The 23,092-nt window shown below is 34.1% G+C and overlaps 2 protein-coding genes across 5 annotated transcripts in view; one reads left to right on the top strand and one right to left on the bottom strand.

Moving 5' to 3' along the window:
• LOC127106224 (uncharacterized) overlaps positions 1–22,719 on the bottom strand; it is a 40,887-nt gene extending 18,168 nt beyond the window's left edge. Inside the window, exons 1-3 of one of the 4 annotated variants that reach the window (XM_051043523.1) lie at positions 22,492–22,719; positions 22,274–22,410; positions 9,793–10,272 (exon numbers count right to left, since the gene is read on the bottom strand). In XM_051043523.1, the coding sequence (XP_050899480.1) occupies positions 22,285–22,410; positions 22,492–22,584 (219 nt within the window). In that variant the 5' untranslated portion in view covers positions 22,585–22,719 and the 3' untranslated portion in view covers positions 9,793–10,272; positions 22,274–22,284. The other 3 variants (XM_051043524.1, XM_051043522.1, XM_051043521.1) reach the window with 3 other exon arrangements.
• On the top strand, positions 4,133–15,407 carry LOC127106223 (vanillin aminotransferase). Its single transcript, XM_051043519.1, has 19 exons — positions 4,133–4,332; positions 5,495–5,637; positions 6,116–6,200; positions 6,296–6,368; positions 10,453–10,550; positions 11,629–11,721; positions 12,047–12,120; positions 12,208–12,246; positions 12,349–12,437; positions 12,525–12,601; positions 12,689–12,763; positions 13,540–13,587; positions 13,676–13,759; positions 13,848–13,935; positions 14,013–14,091; positions 14,191–14,281; positions 14,368–14,446; positions 14,786–14,901; positions 15,104–15,407. Exons 1-19 carry the CDS (start codon positions 4,297–4,299, stop codon positions 15,176–15,178), a joined length of 1,542 nt encoding a protein of 513 aa, XP_050899476.1. The 5' UTR covers positions 4,133–4,296; the 3' UTR covers positions 15,179–15,407.
• Positions 22,720–23,092: the final 373 nt, after the last annotated feature.

The following is a 23,092-nucleotide window of genomic DNA, read 5'->3' as shown; positions in this document are numbered from 1 at the left end:
GGAATGTATTTATCACCGACCCAATACAAACTCCTTTAATTACATCAAAACTAATCAAAAGTTTATAGTGTTCTTTTTGGAAAAAGGGTTCAAATTGGCACTTCTAGCGATCTTGTTCAAGTTTCTCAGGGATTCTATTAGAGAAACTAAAATTGGAAGTACGTCCAAGAAGGGAAGGTTCATTCCAAATGGAAGGTTAATTTCTAACCTTCTGGTTGAAAATGATATTATGGATGATCTTCTAGTTAGTGGTTTAACGGAAGAGCTAGTAAATGATGCTAGAAAGATTTGTCGGGGGAAGAATCTCAAGAGCAGGAGTCTCATCTCTAAGGTAGTCAAGCCAAATTTCGTTCCTTCAAAGGATGATATTTGTGGAACGAGGATTCAGGTTGTCAATTTTCTAATCTTCACCAAGATTGATCCTCCTAAAGTTCTGGAATATTATCTTGAGAGTTATCTCAAAGATGGAATAGATCCAATGGTTGACCCATTTAACTTACTAGAGACTTACCCAAATATTGGGAAGAGGAAGAAAGAGTCTCATGAAGAAGGACCTTCAAGACCTCTGAAGAAGAATAAGAAGGTTGCTACTTTTCTGGATGGAGATGAGGTATCTCTCAGTGAGCGCCAGAAAGCAATGCTTTTGAAGGACACTTATGGTGTTATCCAACAGTCTTCCAAAGCTTCTAACATTCCTATTCCTAGTAAGCTTCCTAAGGCCATAAATCTTTTTGTTTTTGACTCTGTAATTTATGAACGGGTCTTACCAACACAACCATTTCCATCTCCTTCTCAAAGTATTCCTGTTTCATAATTACTCCCACATTTTTCTCTCTTTCAAACCTTCAAACACCTTACCGTATCTGCAATTTTTCTTTTTTATCTTCAACATTTCTTAAATGGCTGATCAAAAACAATAACATCAACAAGCTCAACCTCAACCTTCTCTTCAGTTAGCTGCTAATAAGAACAATCCTCCCTCCAAGAGAGAAATCAGCGGTAGTAGTATCCCATCAGAAAACTACGTTATCTTCACCAAGATCAATCCTCCGGAAGTTTTGGCTTACTACCTGGAAAGCTGCCTCGAGGATAATACTGATCTGTTGGTGGATCCCTTCAATCTTCCTGATGACTACCCAACTGTTCCACCGCCACAAAACACTTAGTTGTTTTCAAAATAGTCTATACACTTTTGTATTTTTATTTTATTTAAGTACTTTTGTATTTTTTATTTTGCTTAAGTGTTTTGTGTTTATGTAACATGATTGTACTCTTTTCTACCTTTTGGCACTGTTTAATGAAATCATGTTTGTTTCTTTCCATTATTTTTTGTCTGTCTTTTGGATTGATGACAAAGGGGGATAAATGTATTTAGAGGGAGAATCGTAATTGATTTTGATATACCTATATTCCTTAATCAGAACCCAGACATTTTTTAATATTTATGATGACAACTACTTTGAAGAATAGTTTGTTAATTGTCTTGCAGGGAATGGTCAAGAACTTCAGAAGCTCTTGAAGTTTTTCAGATCAGAACTTAAGTTACCAGTTTCTAAAGAAATGGTCCACTATCTGAGTCTGAAGCTTTAACTCTGCTGTTTGAAAAATATTTCAACCAGACATCAAGTTCTGAGGAATTGAAAATTCGGCATCAAGTTCTGAGGAATTGTAAATTCCACGATAATGAGACTTGAATCAACCAGGTCCTAAGGTTTATAGCAAAGCTCTGAAGATCTCTAAGAAGGATTCATAACCAGGATCTGAAAGCTCTTTCAAAGATTCAAAGAGAATTTCAAAGATAACCAGACTCTAAAGTATTCTTCAAAAGAATTCAACCAAGCTTCTGAAGTGAAGTTCATCAAAATGTTGAGTTTGACAACTAGTGCTCTGGATAAGTTCAAGCAACTTCTGAAGACAAACCAAATTTTGATGGAAGATCATGCTGGTACTTTGAAAAGGTTAATCAAGAAAGTGCTCTTTCATTCTGATTTTATCTTTTTAGAATTATACATCTCAGAGGGAGCTTTGTGCTTTTGTAAGATGTATCTTTTTGTGTTTACCCTGTACAAAACTGTTCATCAAAATACATGTTTTTATCATCATAAAAAATTGGGAGATTGTTAGAATAAGATTTGGTTCTGCATATATACCTTGAGTTTTGATGAAAACAATGTTGTATTTGTGTGAGAACAATTTTGGTACCCTAATAGTTTGTAATTATGTAGCTTTAACAAACAGTTCTGATTATGAGTATATGACGTTCAACGTCATCAATTTCTGAACCTTGTGTTTCGAATTCCGCTTCTGCGCTAATCATGATAAGTTCTGAAAGATGTTAAGTTGTTGCTGCAATGTTCTTTCTATTTCTATGTTGATTCACTCCTGAGAAGTTTCTGAAGAGACGTCATGTTGCTGCTGCAACGTTCTTTCCACTTCTGCTTCTGGACGTGACTCTGATCATTAAGGTTCTGAAGAATGACAAACTTTTGATGTTTTGTTACTTAGATGTAAATTTTGAAGATCTCAAACCAAACATTGAAGTTATCAAGGTTCTGACTGAAGAGTCTAAATATTCTGAAGATCCTGAAGATCTCAAGCCAGATTGCTGACGCTGTCAAGATTCTGACTGAAGATTCTAAAGTTTCTGAATCAGCTGTATGTTTCTTCGTTTTATGATTCATCAATTTTTATCAGAAGCCAATAAATTAGAAGATAAGATCAAGATTGATACGTGATCAAATAGTACATGGTACAAATCAAATATTCCTTCCACTACCTGATATCATGGACAAAAGACAATACTATACATCACACTTGCCATTGAAGTTATGGGCGAAGGACAGTAATATGTATCACTCCTTTCATCAATCCAACTGCTCTATTGGTATCCCCATTTTGCCCTCAAACGGTCTATTTTCGTATGCTATAGAAGTGAGACTTTGAGACTTGAAGAATAAGCTGAGAGATACTACATTATTTGTTAAGTCTATTTTTTTGTGAAAAGCTAACATTTTTGTACACGATTTTTCTTTAAGTGTTTGTTTTTCATTTGTGTAAAATCTGCTTGTGTAGAAGTAACTTGTAAACACAAAAACCTTTGATTCAAACTTGTTGTTTGTAATTCCTTAAGGAGACCAGAGTATAATCAGATCCTTGAGAAGACAAAGAAAGTTATTCTTTGTGATTCCTTAAGGAGACTAGGGTATAGTCGGATCCTTGAGAAGACAAAGAAGATTATTTTTTGTGATTATTGTAATCAATTGATTATAGTGGATTAAGTCCTTGTGTATAAGGCGAAATCACCTTGACGGGTGGAATAAAGTAATTTTAAGTTTCAAGCGAAACAAAATAAAAATACTTGTGTTTTTATCTATTTGTTCTTAACATTTGTGGGCTATTTTTGAGTTGATAAAAATCTTTTGTTTTTAAAATCCAATTCAAACCCCCCAATTTCTTGTGTTTTTCACACCTTCAAATGTGGTCAAACTAAAGTCGGAGACTCCCTATACATACAATCTGCTAAAACCCCCAAATGGGAAGAATCCCGTAGAGCCTAAAAATGAAAAGTTTGTTACTAGAACATATACCTACGACGTTACTAAGTGTGATAAAATCTTTAATCTGTTGATTGTTGATGGACAAATCGTTGTCCCAAAAGGGTCTAAAATCCCTCCATTAGAACAGAGAAAAAAAAATCTGTAAATTCTATAATTTTTTGGGTTATAATGATTTTTAATGTGTTCTTTTCATGGACCATATGCAAAATACTCTGAAAGATGACAAACGAAATTAATTTTTAGTTGACCGTACAAATATCAATAATGTTTTCGATACAATACCTTAAAATAAACAAACTATATAAAAAAACTATTGTATAACACGAGTACACACTAGTTTAATGTTAGGTCTTATCTTGCCAAACAAAAGTTATATAGGTCTTATCTCCACAAATGATCTTTCCTCCCAATTTGAGTAAGGTTGAATGGTTGCGTAATCAAGTCTAATTAAGAGACGCAACTACTAATTAATTGAGGCTCGCATACAATTATTAAAATAAAAAAATAAAAAAAATGAATCACGTATCAAAACGAAGTCCAAAGACTATTCCTTATTGTTGAGTGGGTCCCACCCTGTCACGTATCACTATGAATACTACGTAACCCAAGACTATCGAGTGTGTGTAGTGTGATAATACAAATCGAAAGTTTTTTTTCTTCTTTCTCCATAGTCATCAATCAGGTTACAACTCTTCATTTTCTTCAATCCGTTTTCTATCTTCGTTTTGATCAATCAACCATGCATACTCTCATCCGATCCACTCTCAGAACCAAGGCACGTTTTTCTTCTCCTTCATTTTTTTCGTATTCGATTTGCAACTACCGAATCGATTGATGCTTGATGAAAATTTTGATATGTTTTAATCGAACTTTGAATCGGCTATTATTCTCGTTTAAGTATCCTTTCTGTATAATAGAAATCTACTAATTAATCATTCTGAATAGTATAGTTGTATATTCGAATATCATGACGTTCTTCTACTTGACTATGTTAGCTTATATACTGCTGTAAATTTTGGCGTATTCCTCCTATAGTATATTAAAAATCTAACACGACGAGGATGTTGCGGTTGCGCGGTGGATGTGTGGTAAGAGTTGATCCGATAATATATTAAAAATCTAACATGAGGATGTTGCGGTTGTGGTGGATGTGTGGTAAGACTTGATAAGATAAAATTAAAAATTAAAATATTAGAGAGAGTGTTTGGATGACATTTATAATTGAGAAGATGGTGGAAAATAGACTGAGGTGGTTTAGGTATGTAGAGAAAAAACCTGCAGATTTTGTAGTAAGAAAGGTAGACAAGATGGAGAGAAGGGCAAACAATTAGAGAAAGGGGAAGACCTAGAAAGACTATAAGAGAAACTATTAAGAAAGATCTCGATCTCGAGATTAATGATTTGGATAGAAACATGGTCCTTGATGGAACATTATGGGGAAAGTTGATTCATATAGCCGATCCCACTTAGTAGGATAAGGCTTTAGTTATTATTGTATTTACATTTTTATACCTTTGGCTTAACAAATTAAAAAATAATGGCTATTGGAATTCGAAGAATTGATTATTTATCGATTATATTCAGAATGTTTAGTTTTGGTGCTTTTAGATTTCTTGTATTTCATTGTTTGTTTCTTTTCTAAGTGTGTCTAGTTTTCATACTTTTAGATTTCTAGTATTTCATTGTTTTCTTCTCTATAGCCTTAATAAAAAAAATTCATTATCAGTGAAATAAGGTGTTAAGGTGTTAAATATGTTGTCTAGAATTTAATAATTTGGTTGCCTTGCCTGTTTGTATTGCTGTTTCTTTAACCTGAACTACTGTATATGCTAATTTATTGATCGATTCAAAATAAATAGATTGTTCAATTGCAACCCTGTCTGTTACTCGGGTCTTTTCTTACTCTTACCATGCTTCTTTTCGCTTTCTGTTTACAGAGTGCTTCAGCTTTAGTATGTGCAGCAGTTCCCAGAAGCTTTCAGGAAAGTCTACTTCAGGCTCCCTTATGGTATAGGTCAAGTAGTACAGAATCTTCTTTGGCAACGGATAATTCAACTGCTGATGTGAAACCTGGCCAAAGGTATGTGGTTCTTTTGTGCTAACTGTTTCAACTTCTGCATGTGTGTTTTTGAGAACTAAACATCAGTACATCACTATCTTGAACTCATCTAATTTGGCACCTTTAAGCTTGATAAGACAACCACTGTTTTCTATGATAAACTATGGTGCTAGTTGTATTAAAGATGTGTAAATAACCTTTTATTATCCAATGGAAGAATTGAATGATTGGGACAACCACCCTTTAGTCCAGTGTCTATAATTCAGATTCCTTGATGAATATTGTTGGATACATAATCTGACGCCCTTCTCTTCTCGTGAGATTCTTATTGAGTTTTGTAGCAGCTCTAAGTAATCATCGATCAAGTAAAAAAGTTCTGGTGGGGAGTCTCTGCCCGAAGTTTATTTTTAAAAAAAAAGCAAAGAATGAAAACTAATCTTAAAGTTTAAGCTTGATATGTTTACCTTGTAAATCTGCTGAAGTATTTTGATTATTTCAGTTTCAAGGGCCATGATATGCTTGCCCCTTTCACAGCTGGGTGGCAGGCTACTGATTTGAATCCTCTGGTTATTGAAAAATCTGAGGTGTACTTCCATGCTATGTTTCTTTGATTTTAATAGGTTTACATTAATGTAGTACATAATAAAAATGAAGGTTTACTATGTTTTTATTAATCCAGGGATGCTATGTGTATGACATTAATGGGAATAAATATCTTGACGCACTTGCTAGTCTATGGTGCACTGCATTAGGTATATATGATTTTTATTTATGCCTATTTACTTATTTATCTTTTATCCTGAGCTTTGATATCTCAAATTTCTTTGGTTTATCATTTCTTTACACATTTCTTTGGTTCATGTTCTCATGAAATCTTTAGTAGCATGGACATATATATTTATATATAATTTTGAGTTAGGTCTAATTATCCTTACAAATCCGGCTTATAAGATGAGGGTTATCCAAATTTTATAAACACTACACAAACCTCATCTATAAATAATGTGAGACTAACTTTCACCCTTTAACATCCAACACAATAAAAGTGTTGGAGGCTGCAATGAATGCAACCCAAATGTTGCAATTACTCTGCCAGGCCGTAATGAGCCTGAAGCGTGGACATTGCAGGGAGCCCAACAATAGAGGTTTTTATTTTAGTTAGAATTACAAGGTTTTTTTATATTGTATAGGCTTTGATACCATCTTAGAATTTGAGTTGGGCCTAACTCGTTTTTATAAAACCCGATTGTAAGGTGAGGGTTGTCAAGCTTTATAAACACTACACATGCCATGCTTCTAGGCAATGTGGAATTAAATTGACTCCATATCCAACACAATGATACGAAGAATGTGAAAAATAAGAATAATATTGTTCCAAATGTGCTTGAGATGCATTGATCTTAATATAAGATTTAATTATAATCATGTAGTTACAACTTTCAAGGGTAATAAATAATTGTGTAATTTATAAGAAAGGAGTTAAACTAATACAATTTACCAATGACACAGAGAACTTAATATGCAATGAATTAACTACTTGGAAAATGCAGAATTAAATTATTTTAATTTCCAACACTCCCCCTCAAGATGGTGAATAGATATTCTCCATTCCCAATTTGGACACAATTTTTTCAAAAGTTGGGCAGCTTAATCCTTTAGTGAAGACATCCGCAAGTTGACCTTGTGAAGGAAAATAAGGAGTGCAAATCAAACCGCAATCAAGCTTCTCTTTGATAAAATGTCTATCCACCTCAATGTGTTTTGTTCGGTCATGTTGAACTGGATTGTGAGCTATATTAGTTGCTAACTTATTATCACAAAAGAGCTTCATAGGTCCATCCCATTTAATATTCAATCTTCTAAAATAATCTTCAACCAAAGTAATTCACAAATATCTTGTGCCATAGCTCGAAACTCAGCTTGAGCATTAGATCGGGCCCCAACATTCTGCTTTTTACTCCTCCGAGTTACAAGATTTTCTCTGAGAATGTACAATACCGTGTAGTTGACCTCCGATTTGTAGCTGAACTTGCATAACCAACATCCATATATGCCTCAAGAGTAGCACTTCCATTCCTTTTAAACAAAAGTCCCTTTTCCTCTGGAGTTCCCTTAAGATATTGTAAAATCCAGTGAGCTGCAAGTAAATGAACTTCCTTTGGATTGTGCATAAATTGACTAACCACATTAACAACAAATGCAATATCTGACCTTGTGTGGGAAAGGTAAATTAAACTCCCAACCAATCTTTGATACATTTCCTTATCCACCACTGCACCTTTTTCCACGTTACCTAACTTATGGATTGGATCTATAGGACTTCCCACCATGGTTGTCGGGATCTCGCTCTAACTCCCGAAATCTTACGATCTTGCGCTCCGGCAAATGACTACCGATTTAAGTGTCACAAAGATCTTGCATTTGGCTAGAGCGTTGAACTCTTAGAGAAAGATCTTAAATCGTGGGATCTTGCGATCCCAACGATCCATTTTTTGTTTTGACCTGCTTCACACGTGTTTCGACCTAATCATTAAACAATTGGATTCGGCCCATAAATTAACCCGCTAATTAACCCTAATGGATGTGCACAAATATTTTAGGGTTTTGGGACTTGCAAAAGTCATTGGAACTCAGAGAATTTTGTATCGATTAATCAAACAATAAATAAATTTTCTCCCTTCATCTCTATCCTTTATATATATTCAAATCAAATCCTTCTATTCTTCTCATCTTTTTTATTCCTTCACTGCAATACCTCTTCCTTACAATTATGTTTTCAGTTGCCATTGAGAATATTATGTTTGAGGAAATTATGTTTTTTTGGATTGAGTATTTGCTATTGATGATAAAGTTAATGAAAATTTTATGTTAAAGTTATTTTTCCTAGTTATTTCTATATATTTGTCTATTTGTTGGGATCTTACACGATTTACGCTTTTTCTATACCCTAACGATCGTTATTGAGATCCCGATTTTGACAACCATGCTTCCCACAGGTTTACAAGCTAGCTTACCTGTTTCCATGAGCAAATCTATGATATACTTTAGTTGAGATATGAAAATACCCTTTTTTGAGTGAGCCACCTCTATTCCTAAAAAATACTTCAGCCTCCCAAGGCTTTTCATTTCAAACTCTTTTGCTAAATGTTGAGTCAAGACTTGTTGTTCCTTCCTTCCAATCATTTCGGGTCACAATGATGTCATCAACATATACCAACAATGCTGTAACTCCCCCTGAAGTAGAGTGCTTAATAAACAGTGTATGATCTCCATTACTTTGTTTGTACCCTAAGGCTGTCATAGCCTTAGGAAACCTTCCAAACCATGTCCGAGGTGATTGTTTCAATCCATATATAACGCCTTTTGAAACTTACAAACTGAATTGACATCGACATTTTCCCCATATCCAGGTGGAATCTCCACAATAAATTTCTTCCTCTATTTATTGTGGAATGTTGTTTTCATTTGTTTCTTGGAAATAAGAATGAAAGCCCGAGTTGTGTGACAATTTTTGCAGAATTCCCTTGTTTCTTGGCTGAATTGTGTAAAAATCCGGTATTTTTGTACTTCTGGTAGCCCATGATAATTTATTTTTGGAAAATGACTCGGTTACTGGAATAGGAAGGGATTTGTGGTGCTTAACAACATTATATTGGAAAATGACTTGGTTACTGAAAGAGGAAGGGATCTGTGCTGTTTTCAAAGTGTGGTTTTAATATAATCAAAGAAAGATATTGTCAGTTTGAAAAGAACTGGATTTTGTGGGAAGAAAGAAAGAAATGATTTCTCTATTGGAATTGAATGAAAGAGTTGCACCCAGGTTTTCTATAGATCCGAACTCTCCAGTCACCGGGAAGAAAGAAAGAAATGATTTCTCTATTGGAATTGAATGAAAGAGTTGCACCCAGGTTTTCTATAGATCCGAACTCTCCAGTCACCGGGAAGAAAGAAAGAAATGATTTCTCTATTGGAATTGAATGAAAGAGTTGCAACCAGGTTTTCTATAGATCCGAACTCTCCAGTCACCACTCCACAAATGTCACTTTCTGGTGTCTTTAATTCTCTCTTTCCCCTCTTTTTATTCTCCTCACTCTCAAGAAACCTAGCAGTTAGTAAACAAGGAATTCCGTTGTAAAAAATAACTAACTACAGCTAGTTAGTTGAGTGAGACTACTCTCTGTACACTGCTAATCCAATCAAGTAAACAAAATAAATCCTAACCGCCTAACTACACTTGGGCATATCCTTATATACACCTCACAAGTTACAAACGGATAACTACCAACTAACACCCTAACTAAACCTAACAGCCACTAGAGCTACAAAAGACTAATTCCTAAGCAAACCCAAACAACTAAAATAGCAACTAAGTAAACCAGGGATACAAATAGTTATATCTCCTGGTCCTAAAGGCGGTCTCATGACTCTCTTCCCTAAGCTTTCCCGTTGGCTTTGTTCAAACGTAGTCATTCAGTATTAGTTTTTCTTCCAACCTATGGGTGCTATGCATGCTTCCAGCCACTTTCTGGCATGTTTTTTCTCTCCTGCCATCTCAGGACTCTACACCTTCTAGATCTTGCTTTGGCTAACTGGCCACACCATTTTTACATAGAGATAGAGTGCCAACTTTGTCATTAAATTTGAGTTTTAATTAAACTGCAAAGAAATGTGATCGTTATCAAAATGTTATAGTTTATTCAGACAGTAACGTAAAGGTGGGGTACATTAACATAGGAAAGTTATACAAAATATAAATTAGCTTTTTGTTGATAGACATATGCTCTTTTTGTGAATGGAAGGGATTTACTTTGACAGTAAATACATTTTATTTTGCAGGGGGGAGTGAGCAACGCCTTGTTGATGCTGCCACTGCACAATTAAAGAAGTTGCCATTTTACCATTCCTTCTGGAATCGAACAACAAAACCTTCATTGGTATTCATATCAATTTGTTATAGCTAACTCAACATTATTTTATGTTTTCTTATATTTCTTATTTATAATTTGCTTCTACATTATTTATTTCTTTCATTTGCTCTTCCCTTTTACACAAGAGATCCACCATAATGGTCACAAGGGCTTGAGTTAAGAATGAATTCATTGAACAAATAGTTAGGATTCAATATCATGTAACTATTCTTATAATTATTTGCATTTATTACGTCAAGTTTATATAAAGAGACTCTGTTGTGTAGTTGAAGCACATGTTGTTCTGCATATGTCTTTAATATTTTCAATATGGTGTCAGAGTCTATTAATAGGAAACCCTACACGGTGCTAACTGGGTGGATCCGCTGTCATCCCTTGGGAATTTTTTTTTGCAAACCGTATCTCGACTCTGGTTTGCCCCCTCCTCTACTTCCGTTACCTATTCCGGCACTCGTTTTGATTGCCTTTCCCCCACTGCCGTCACCACAAGACGACTTTATTCTGGTTACTGCTTTTCAGTGTTCTAAAATTGATGGCAGGCGTTAAAATTATTTTCCCCTGACATTGAAAATTGCAGATAGTAAAATGTACATTTTGAAGTTCTTTCATAATTGTTTATCACTATGTAGATGCTTGCTTGCTTACATTCAAATGACCTAGATTGTAGCACTTTTTTTTTATCTTTCAATGGAGGGGAGTGTAATTTTTCAATTAGATGGAAGCCTCTTTGTAAATTTAGGGTAATAATTCTTTCAATACATCCACCGTAATTAGATCTTTCACTGAACTTGGCCATGGCGGGAGCTTTCTAGCACTAGGTTTCCCTTATTAGATGGAAGGCTACTGTAATTTGGGCTTTTTGCAAAGGAATATATACTCTTCTCTTTTAATTGTGGGGAGAAAAATGATGGGGACTGGAGAATGATATTTTGGTTTGTTTAAGCTATCCAACTCCTTTACAGGCTAAACCTTCTAGGTGCTTTTCACTGCAAAAAATCAACTACCTTCTTGTCATGTAAATAGTTGATGTTGAATAATTTGATTTATATTTTGATATTTAATTAATATATATTTCTTCACACAGGATCTAGCCAAGGAACTCCTAGAATTTTTTACAGCCAGGAAAATGGGTAAAGCTTTTTTTGTTAATAGTGGATCAGAAGCCAACGACACTCAGGTCTGTCTGATTAATATCCTCTTTGATTTGTTACTGTCCTATATTTTCTCCTATAAAATTTCACTCAACTGTAGGATAGATATTTCAAATCAAGTGTGCTCACTTCTTTGTCAAATAGAAGTTTAGCATCAAATTCGTAATCTCGAATACATATACTGCATGCAACTAGTACCACCAGCAGGGCAAATCTAGGAGCCATCAAGTGTTGAAGTATCTTAAATACATAAGACAAAATGAAATATATTCTCAATCAAAATGTGGTCCCTATTAAATAAATTTGAGTAGATGTCATGTCAATATATATATTAATTTTCTTTTTTCACAGGTAAAAATTGTATGGTATTATAACAATGCACTTGGAAGACCTAATAAGAAAAAGTTCATAGCTCGTAATAAAGCGTAAGCATGACATCTCAATCAATAATTTTGTCTGTAATATACCTGAAAAGTATGCATAGTAACTCAAGTATTTCTGCATTTTGTCAGGTATCATGGCTCGACAATGATAGCAGCCAGTCTTTCTGGGTACCGCGAACAACCATTTTTTCCAGTAAACTTGTGCTTATGTAGAACTGTTTTATTCTATTTAAAAAAATTATTCAATTAACCGGACAATGTGTATTACAGTCTTCCAGCTATGCATAAAAATTTTGATCTGCCAGCTCCTTTTGTCTTACATACTGATTGTCCACACTACTGGCGGTATCATCTTCCAGGTCATTATTTAGATGGACATGGTTTTTAGTAATTTATTAGGTCTATCTTATGGGGAGTAAATATTATGCATGCTTGTGACATATCAGGTGAGACCGAGGAAGAGTTTTCAACCAGATTGGCCAACAATTTGGAGGAGCTAATTTTGAAAGAGGGACCGGAGACAGTAATAATATATTAATATATACATGCAAAGTGTTTCCTTCTACTGGAGCATCAACGTTATCACTAACTCATATGTTTTTTGTTACAGATTGCTGCATTTATTGCAGAGCCAGTGATGGGTGCTGGAGGTGTAATACTTCCACCAGCAACTTATTTTAAGAAGGTATTTTCTCATTATCAATGCTTTAGACATGAGTTCCACATTTTCAAGCTAGATGAAGGGACTGTTTGGCATGAGAAAACGTTATTTATTACCAAAATATCACTTTGTTTTCACCTTATTATCTATTTCAAGGATTTCTATGTGAAATGGTGAAAATAAAATTATTAAAAAATGAAGTACCAAGTTTATTTATTTTACTAAGAAGTGCAACATTTTCTTATTCCTTGTAGTAAATTTTCATTTGTATTCTCAGTCCCAAAGGGATGAAAAATTACTAGAAGTCTAGATGGAATTATTTGTAAAGTATTCCTAGTTCAACAGCTAGATGATATTAGGGTTATTAGTCTAGCAAATTCGTGCATCTGCTTTAACTAGTAACTCTAGTATTTGACTTAAGTATATATAACTAGGTGTATTTTTGTGTAGCATCACTACCTATCTAATAATTTGTTGTTAGCCAGAGTTTTCTTTTTTTTCTTTTTATTTTCATTGTCTAAACTAACAGCAGGTGGAATAAATGCAATTAAGTAGGATGAATATATGGAATGAGATGGAACAAATTCCATTTTGCAAACTACTTCGTGCGTAATTTACTCGATGGTAGTTTCTTTAATCGACAAATTTTTTGCTCCTCCTCCCCACCCCCACCCCCCAAAAAAAATGAAAAAATGAAGCCAACTTTCTTTAGTATGTGATGTTAATCGGCTTAATTTTCCCCTTAAAAATATGAAAGAAGGAAACCAACTTCTTCCTTATAGAATTGAATTCTTCTGTAGATCCAAGCTGTTGTCAAGAAGTATGATATCCTCTTTATTGCGGATGAGGTACTTCCTTAACTCTCCAAATACTATCATATAAGTTCTTGTTTGGAGTTTTCCATTCTGATTGCTGTGTTATATGTCTCTTTTGAAGGTGATCTGTGCCTTTGGGAGGCTTGGGACAATGTTTGGATGTGACAAATATAACATTAAGCCAGATCTTGTCTCCTTGGCAAAGGTATAATGGAACATCTCAAAATACAGATTCGCCTTATCATATTTTTAGAAGTTTGCGCTATGTTCCTTATTTTCTGTTTGGCTTTTAGGCACTTTCTTCGGCATATATGCCAATTGGAGCTGTCCTGGTGAGCCCAGAAATCACCGAAGTTATACATTCTCAGAGCAACAAACTTGGTATGATGGTTCATTTTCATTCATTCAACACCTCATCTTTAGGCTTAGTATTTTTGACACGTGTTTGCTTATTTTAGGATCATTTTCTCATGGGTTCACTTATTCTGGATCGCCTGTACCTTGTGTTGTCGCACATGAAGCACTCAAGATCTACAAGTGTGTTTCTTTATTTCTACCATTTTAAACGAATGTGAAGCTTACTGTATCCACTTTCCCCTTTTGGCTATGGAATGTGATAACTTGTTATCTTCGCAGAGAAAGAAATATTGTTGACATGGTGAACAAGATTTCTCCAAAATTCCAAGATGGCTTAAAAGCTTTTTCTGATAGCCCCATCATTGGAGAGGTATATACTATTCTTTGGTTAATCTTAATTATGTGGTTGATAACTGGATAATATAAATGTAAACGGTAACACTTCCGCATCTGCAGATACGGGGAGCTGGCTTGATCATGGGGACCGAGTTCACAGATAACAAATCACCTAATGATCCATTTCCTCCCGAATGGGGCAAGTTCAAGACTTATTTTTCACCCATTCCTTTGCATGTTTAATTTATACAACACAATTTTGTTGTCTGGTGATATTTTCAGTAGTTTAAGTAGCATACTATCTAATATATGGCTATCATTTGATAAATAACCTCAATGTGAGTGAGCCATAAACATCTAACCTCTATAAAAATGATATATAAATTGGTTTTTAGGTCTATAATGGCTCATCTTTTCTGCTCTACTCTTATTTTTGTGGTAAATCAGCTCACTGGTCTTAACGTTGAAATGGAGGAGCTGCTTTTATGTGTATGTGGGCATATTTACCTGATTGTTCTGACACTGATGTATATTACAGGAATAGGTGCCTATTTCGGAGCACAATGTGAGAAACATGGCATGTTAGTTCGTGTAGCCGGAGATAATATCATGATATGTCCACCGCTTATCATCTCTTCTGAAGAAGTTGATGAGGTAACTTCACAAACAAACTTCTGTTCTTACCTCTGAATAAAATTGAGAATTTTCTTTAAATATGTATGACATTCGGACCACAAGTATCTCAAAAATAAAATTGTTACTCATCAGTGGACATTTTGTGCCATATGATACTAAAATGCTGGCTTTAGACTTACCTTTTATTATAAGTTAAGATTTGTATTCTCTTTTCTCCCAGTTAATCAGCATTTATGGGAAAGCTTTAAGAGAAACGGAAAAGAGAGTCCAGGAGCTCAAGTCTCAACGCAAGTAACCTAGGCCGATGATGATGAAACAATAAACTCTGGCCCCTTCGTGTGAAAAGGAATTATTTATTGTATAATAACTTACTGTAAGTATTACTGTGTGTATGTGCGCTTAATTGGGATCCCTATTAAAGTAAATTGCAGAGGGTACAGTTCCAATTTTAAGCATTAAAGTTTATTAAATTTAATTTCAAAGTACAAATGTTAAATAAATCAAGGGAAGTTCATTTATAGCTAGCTCAATTGGTATAATTGAGATATTTTATTTATTTATTTTTAAAAGATGAAATTTCAACTATTGGGTTAATTGTAAAAAAAAAAAAAGTAAATCAAGGGAAAGGATGAGATTGATTATCAGCAATCAAGTATGTAGACAATTCACTTAAGCTTGCTACACATTAGTGTAAATTTGTAGGAATTTTTATAGGCTAAACTGAAATGAGGTGTTACATTGAGCATCAGTCTAAGCTTCTTCATTTTCAACTTCAGTTTTCAAAAAATTACTAAGAACTTAAATATAGTTCGTGAATAAACTTTATTTCCATCATTTTCAAGCTTTCTCACTACTATTTATACTGTATTGCATTCAAACCGAGGGCATCATTTAACCTATATTCCACTACATTCAATCAAGATTTCTCATTTTTCAAGGTTTTTAACAATTTGGTAATTTTTTCATTTTTTTTTTAAATTTATAATTCATGCATTACATAAATAGGTTGTTTACGGTCCATTATTTTGTAGTTAAAAGCATAATAGATTGATTTGTGATGCTTAGGACATGCTCTGATTTGGCCGTTCGTTTTTGCTTATATGGTTTAGTCTGGATAACAAAATTCGGGTTTACTTGTGCATAGTTTGATTAATTTTGTCTGTTTTGTTCTTTGGGTTTGACTTATTTGATTATGATATAATTTTTCTTGTGTAATTATAAGTAAGATGTTTGATAACAAGAAAGATTGAGGCATGATAAATTTGTCCAACATGTTTCTGTTTAACATGTTTCTGTTTGGAGGAAAAAAGTTAGACCTTTGCGTTCATCTGATGGTGTCATTTCATTTGATGAGAAGCATCACCTTCTTGAATTCCCATGTCTTTGACATCGTCCTTGTTGTTGAACCTCTTATAGTAGTTCTTGATGTTTTTCCAAGATGCTCCTCAGACTCTTCATTATTTTATCTATATCCAGACCATGTTGCTAGGCACGTGTGAGACGAATATGTAAAATAAATTTGTAATTATTCTTTTGAACATCTGTGTTATAAAATTTGAACTTTCTGACAACGATGTTTTTTATTTTTTACAGCACTGTATACCTTGAAATGTATCAACAACAATAGGAAGATTATAAAGTTGTCGCAATCTGATGAACCATAATTTCAAGATGTCATGCATTTATCTGGGATGTTAGATTTATGTAGGACTGGGTATGGTTATATTAACCAAGAGTTATTGTCTATTTTCGTGGAGAGATGGCATGCCGAGACATCGTCATTTCATCTTGCGATCAGTGAGATGTCCATCACATTTGATTTACGTAGAGAGGATTCATGAGTACAACTAGGGGCTTCTTATTTGGTTTATCTCTACTCCAAGTTAGGTGAAACTTGTTTACGGAAGACTAGACAAATATCGGGAAACAATTGTCTATTTATGATAATATTTTTCACCTTTACTATTATTAATATTTTATAATACTTGTGCAACTCCTTTACTAATACTTCATTTGAACCATTTTCAAGCATGGATCCACCTACACTTTCCACGTCTCTTTGGTTGGACATGTGCAGAAGAATACTCTAAAAAAATTCCATGTGCTTGCTCCATCATCCCACTCAAAGGGAATCAAGCGATCGAGTCATTCCAAGTTTATCTTAACCACATCGCAACATATGATATATGCATGCCATACGCCGATCACCATCAGATACACCCTTTGGATGTGATAGCCTTCTGTTCCAACTAGATGGCTTATGAGTCACGACTGATTTATCGACATTTACCTAAGTGAGTCATGCGACAGTTCAGGTATATACAAAGTATTTCTACAACCCCAACCATGTATTCTCCTTCCATTGTCATCTAAAGAGATGTTGATAAGATATTTAAGGCGTTCTATGATCATCTGGTCCCAACGAATGTACACCGTGTGACAGCTCCTCATCCATGAAGTGCGGTATACAATTATAATCAATGATTTTATAACATGTCACATCCTTACAAGACACCAGAGGTCCACATAGGCCAGCTCATTAGGAGATATTAGAAGAGAAGCGAGCTATGACGGACCACATCGTTGATGTGTTACTGATATGTCATCATATTATGTTATTGGGAGAACGAGTATTGAGAGAGAGGAGAGTTTGAGGAAGACACTCTTAAGATGACCACTATACATGCCATGATAGAAGAGGCACGATATGCCTTGCATTACAGGAGGCAGAGGAGGAACTAGGGGGAAGGGTCAAATAAAACTAGTAGTTAACTTTTTCTTTATATTTTGATAATTTGTATTATGATTTGTGTTGGACGTGTGACTTCAGACATAAGAGGAAAGGGGGGGGGGGGTTTGAAATGTGTGGCTTAGAAAAATATGGTTTTAAAAAAATTTGGAATCAAAATCAGAGTTATAAAATATTTTGAAAATTGTTTTAAGATTAAGCAGCAGAAAATAAATTAGCAGAATATAAATTGCAAAAATTAAAGAGTTAAGGGAAAGGAGAGAACACCGAAAGTTATAGGGGTTCTGTCAAAAGAGAAAAATACATACTCCTCTCCCCAAGAACTAATCTTGAGAGTATCCAATAAACTCTGAGAGGTTTTAGTAGCTTATACTCACGAATCCTCCTTATACAAGAAAAAAAAATGAAGTTTAAGGTTAACTTTCAACCAAATAGCAGACAATAGAGTAAAACAATGAGTCTTCCTTCCAAACGGTGGATCGAAGCGGTTAGTCTCCTTTCCACGAGAATTTTGGAGTGGTTAGTCTTCAAGCATCTAAACAAACCTTGAGAGATTTTAACATCAGGATGAGCTCATGAACCTTAAACTTTGATTTTATACCTGACTAACCAATATCCTGTGAGATTAATACCTGGTTAATCTCGAACCTAATAAAGCTTTTAAACCAGACTAAGCTTTAATCTTCACTTGGTTTTACCACGGGCTAACCAAGAACCTATGAAAGCTTTTAAAATAGGTTGTGCCTTCAAACTTAAACAAGGGGTTTAATCACACAATCCCCAAAACCAAAGCTTATTACGGATTTAGCTTCTAACCTAAACAAACATTTCCTAATAGGACAAAATATTCAATCAAGGTATAAAATAAACTCTCTTGGTGAACTTACAAGTCTACCCTTCTAGAGTTACAGAATCCTCACTTACAAATGAACTTTCTCGAAAAACACTTAGGCTAAATTCTTAGTGAGAGAAAGTAAACAAAAGAGAAGTTTAGAGAGAGAGAGAGAGAGAGAGAGAGAGAGAGAGAGAATGAAAAGTATGAAATGAAACACGATTCTGAAAGATTTGAAATGAGGTAAGATTTTGTACGTTCGTCATCAATGTTAAGATTTGGTTTGCTTGGAGGATAAATTTGGCTTGGATTTGATTTGAAAGATTTTGTATGTTCGTCATCAATGTTAAGATATGGTGTGTCCTTCTCGATACATCGTTGGATGCGTGCGTTGGTAAAACCAACAAGATATTTTTAAAAATATTTTCTTGAAAAAATTAGCTTGAAAAGTATTTGTGTGTGTGTGTGATTTAGCCATGCACTTTTACAAAAATGTCCTTATGCATTACAAAGTTTTCACCAAGACTAATCGAGGTAGGACTTTCTTGTACTTCAAGACTTTGTCAGATGCGCTAGGCGGGGAAAGACAGCTAGGGCCATGTGGTAGACATACAAATATTGTTTTTTTTATGAGATATCAAGTATGGAAAAACAAGGTAGGCGCGTTAGAAACAAGAATGATCCACCTAATGAGAGGTCCAGAAACTTGCCTATATATAGGATTTTCCAATTAATTGCAAAAAGAGTTTTGCTAGATCAAGGTAGTACATAATTCTCACTTTAGTCTACAATGGGAGAATATGAGAGGGCGCATGAAGGCAAAACACTGCTCAAGTGACATGGAAGATCAAACTTCCAAGATCATCTTTGCAGGATTATCGACAGGTTACACTACAATGAGTAAGCATAACTAAAAATAGTAAAATCGGGAAAAAGAAATAAAGAGCCAAAATGCTAGATCTAGAAGAGCCTTTTGTTTCAAAACAAAAAAACTTGGTTGGAGTCGACACCACCACCAATAACTATGGAAACAACAATTTTGGCGCACCATGTCACAATAGTCCTAAACATCTAGCTCATTTATCTAGAACACAAAGGAATGTCTAACAAAGTGAAATGAAAATGAGCTTATTGCAAATTTTGATGTTAATCCTTTTGAAGGTTTCGACAAAAACAAAGTAAAAAAACACAAGTCAAGCAAACAAAAGAAAGGAACCAAAATAAAAAGGTTGTAAGAAAGTTGAAATAAAAGTAAGAGAGAATTTGAAAAGAAAAGTCATATGCTCTTTTATCTTTAGGCTTTTTGAATAATAAAACCAGTATTTTTTGTAAGCCCGTCCATGACTAATAATATATCTTGTGATACCGCTTAGATAAAAATACAAAGTGTTTCTGTAGTACAAGCAGTGTCTGGTTTTTAATGAAACAATAACCATTGAGAGATACTTAGTGAGATCATGATCCTGATAAATAATAACTTTTGGTATAGACGTATTTTAAAAATCTTAATTTGGTCAAGAAAATAATTCATCTGTATACACTATGGATACTCATGATATTGGTTACGAACTCACATTTAAAAAGAATACCATGCCATAAAACAACTTCAAAACTCTTGACCTGAGTCTGTCAACCTGTCAATGAAATATGCATTCAAAAGCATTTATGAATCATCTCATTAATTTTGTTTGAGGACAAACAAAAAGATAAGTTAGGGAGAGTTGATAAGTGTCATACTTTTGTGAAATACGCCGACACTTATTAACTTACTTTATAAGCAATCAATACAAAAACCCCTAATTTATTTATGAAAAGTGAGAAAATACCTGTTTGGACCTTTCTAGAATACAATAACTAAAAACAAATGAAAAGGATTAGAAAACCACAATTCAACGCACATAGACCTAGCCAAAGCAAAAACATGGAAGACCAGACTCGCTAGGTCTAGCCATAGGCATGCCATACAAAGGCAAATGACAGATTGCATGTCAAGATGCAAGTACTTCATGGTGAAAAAGGGTTAGCTCGATAGTCGAAGAGCAATGTGCGAGGTGAGAAAAAGCGGTTTGGGCCAGGTGGCATACATGCAAACATTGCTTGTTGAGGAAGATATCATGTAGGGCATAATAGGGTAGTTGCGTTAGGCTCAAGAATGATGCGCTTAGCGAGAAGTCCAAAAATTTGTCTATAAATAGAAATTTTTAGTTTATTGCAAAGGGAATTTTGGTAGATCGAGGTAGTATAGAATTGGAGTAGGCTCAAGAATGACGCGCCTAGCGAGAATTATAGAATTGGAGTAGACTCACTTTGGTCTACAACAGAAGAATAAGAGAGGGAATCTGAAGGTAGGAGTGTTGCTAAAGTGACGAGGTAGATCACACTTCCAAGATCAACTTCACGAGGTTACTAACAATTACAATACAATGAGTAAAGGTAGCTAAAATCTCTTTGTTGGGGTTAGATGTAGTCAATATATTCATGTACTAAATAGGTCATAGTGTTTTATGTAATCTACTCATGCTTTAATATTGATGACTCTTTAATCTTAATGCTTGTTTTAGCGTTGCTACCTAAAATTTATTTTCATGGTATGACCTGACATCGAAAGGTTTTTGTCATTACTAAATCCAATATAATAATCTACTGGATACTAGCACCTAGAGATAAGGTTAAGTTCAATATCCACAAGTACTGTAGTATGGATCAGTGTGGAGTCTTGCTGCTTTATAACTATGAGAACTTAAAACTATGTGTTGGTTAATAGTCTGATATATCGACTATTGGGTAATGCACCGATCTCACAGTGTTGAGACCGAAAGGAGATACAATGCAAGCAACATGTGGTAATATTAATAACTAAGTAGAGGAACATATTACTGACCTATGCATTTGCATGATAAATACGTAATGATGAAATCTACCCACATTAAGTTTTCTTACTACTAACATCAAAATCTTCATTTTACTTTCTGTCATTTATTTCTATGTTATTTACTTTTAAGTATAACAACAAATATACATACCTTGTCTACTTAAGATCTTAAAATGGATACGATAGTTATAAAAGTTACTTTTGCTCTGCAACGAACAATGACATCCTTACCACCATTTTGACTTAATATATGGTATTTTAATTGAATGACCAATATCTATGATTTAATTAAAAACATTTATGTGTACTTTATATATATGGTTTATTAAAAATTGACAAATTTGTAAGAAATTTACAGCCAAGTAACTTACTATCATGAGGAAGGGTTTAGATTTTGTTATTCCTAATTAATAACCATTAATCCCAAATAGCCCCTTAAGTTGGAGAATGTATGTTTAACATTTTTAGATTAACAAAAAGAGTAGAAAACAGGGGTGGTTCAAAGGCTTGGTGAGGAAATTTGCAACTTGATTCGAAGAAGTAACGGACAGGAGATGAAAAAGACCACTTTGAAGTTGTTAAAGAAAAATGTGGCGGTCAATATATAAACGTTTCGATCGTGAAGAGTAGGGATCATTGTAATATGTTGTGCTGAGCTGCTATCTAGATAAGTAAGAGATGGTTTAGAGAAAGGAATGTCTAGATCTTGGAGTAAGAACAAAAGCCATTGAATTTTACAAGTAATAGAGGCAAAAGCTATGCAGTCACCGTCTCACAGTAACTCGCGAGACAATGAGAATAATGTAGATCTCACAATTCATGAAATGAGTCTAAGATCATGGGGGCTTTGTAACAATATGACAGCATAATACAAGTAGTGTAATATAACTAATTAACCAAACATGACAACAAAGAAATGAAAGGCAACCGAACATACTCTGGTTGAAGTTATGTTTTGTCATTTTTACTAGCTTGTCTTTTAGCTCGCCTCTGTCGGGAACTGGCTGATCGTCTAAAACCTCTAATTTCTGATTCTGATTCAGATTCAATTTCATCCCAATCTGGAAGCGATTTCTGTAATAATTCAATTTATAAGATTGATAAAGAGAGAATATAACGTATACCTAATTTACGATGTTGCTTAATTATAATTACCTCTCTGATCTCATTGAAACTCACTGCATAGAAGGTTGCAACTGCAGCTGCAACGATGCCTAAAACTGGCAGAGCTACTTGCATGGCATCCATATCTCCTTGCTTTTGAGTTTCTTTTACTTTCCCAACTACATTTATGTATTATTTCTGGTGATATATATGGATAGCATTAGATAAGATAAGCTTCTGTTCTACTGTTGCACTAGATCAGATAAGATTATTAGATAAGATATGCTTTTATTCTATTTTTGCACTTTTACGGTCCAAAGTGATTGGGATTTTTATGTACAAATAAAGAACCCTCCCCACCACCGGTAACCTATTTACACATACCATAAATGTGCTTAGCGATATTTGCCAAAAATTTATTTATTGATTTTTTGTTCATATATATATATATATATATATATATATATATATATATATATATATATATATATATATATATATATATATATATATATATATATATATATATATATATATATATATATATATATATATATATATTGTAGCGTAAACTTGACGTCAATAAAATTAGAGTCATCACCACGTTTTTATTGTTTCCAAAGAAAAAGAGAAAAGTACGAACAAAACTCAA

This window comes from Lathyrus oleraceus, chromosome 7, assembly GCF_024323335.1.
Source record: "Lathyrus oleraceus cultivar Zhongwan6 chromosome 7, CAAS_Psat_ZW6_1.0, whole genome shotgun sequence".
Classification (NCBI taxonomy): Eukaryota; Viridiplantae; Streptophyta; class Magnoliopsida; order Fabales; family Fabaceae; genus Lathyrus; species Lathyrus oleraceus.
Note: the sequence above shows the minus strand (reverse complement) of the source record. Positions and strands in the feature narration are given on the sequence as shown.

Coding starts and splice junctions, on each gene's coding strand:
- LOC127106223 (XM_051043519.1), top strand. CDS start 4,297: ATGCATACTCTCATCCGATCCACTCTCAGAACCAAG. Junction 4,333..5,494: donor GATCCACTCTCAGAACCAAG/GCACGTTTTTCT, acceptor TTCTGTTTACAG/AGTGCTTCAGCTTTAGTATG. Junction 12,438..12,524: donor CTGGCGGTATCATCTTCCAG/GTCATTATTTAG, acceptor GTGACATATCAG/GTGAGACCGAGGAAGAGTTT.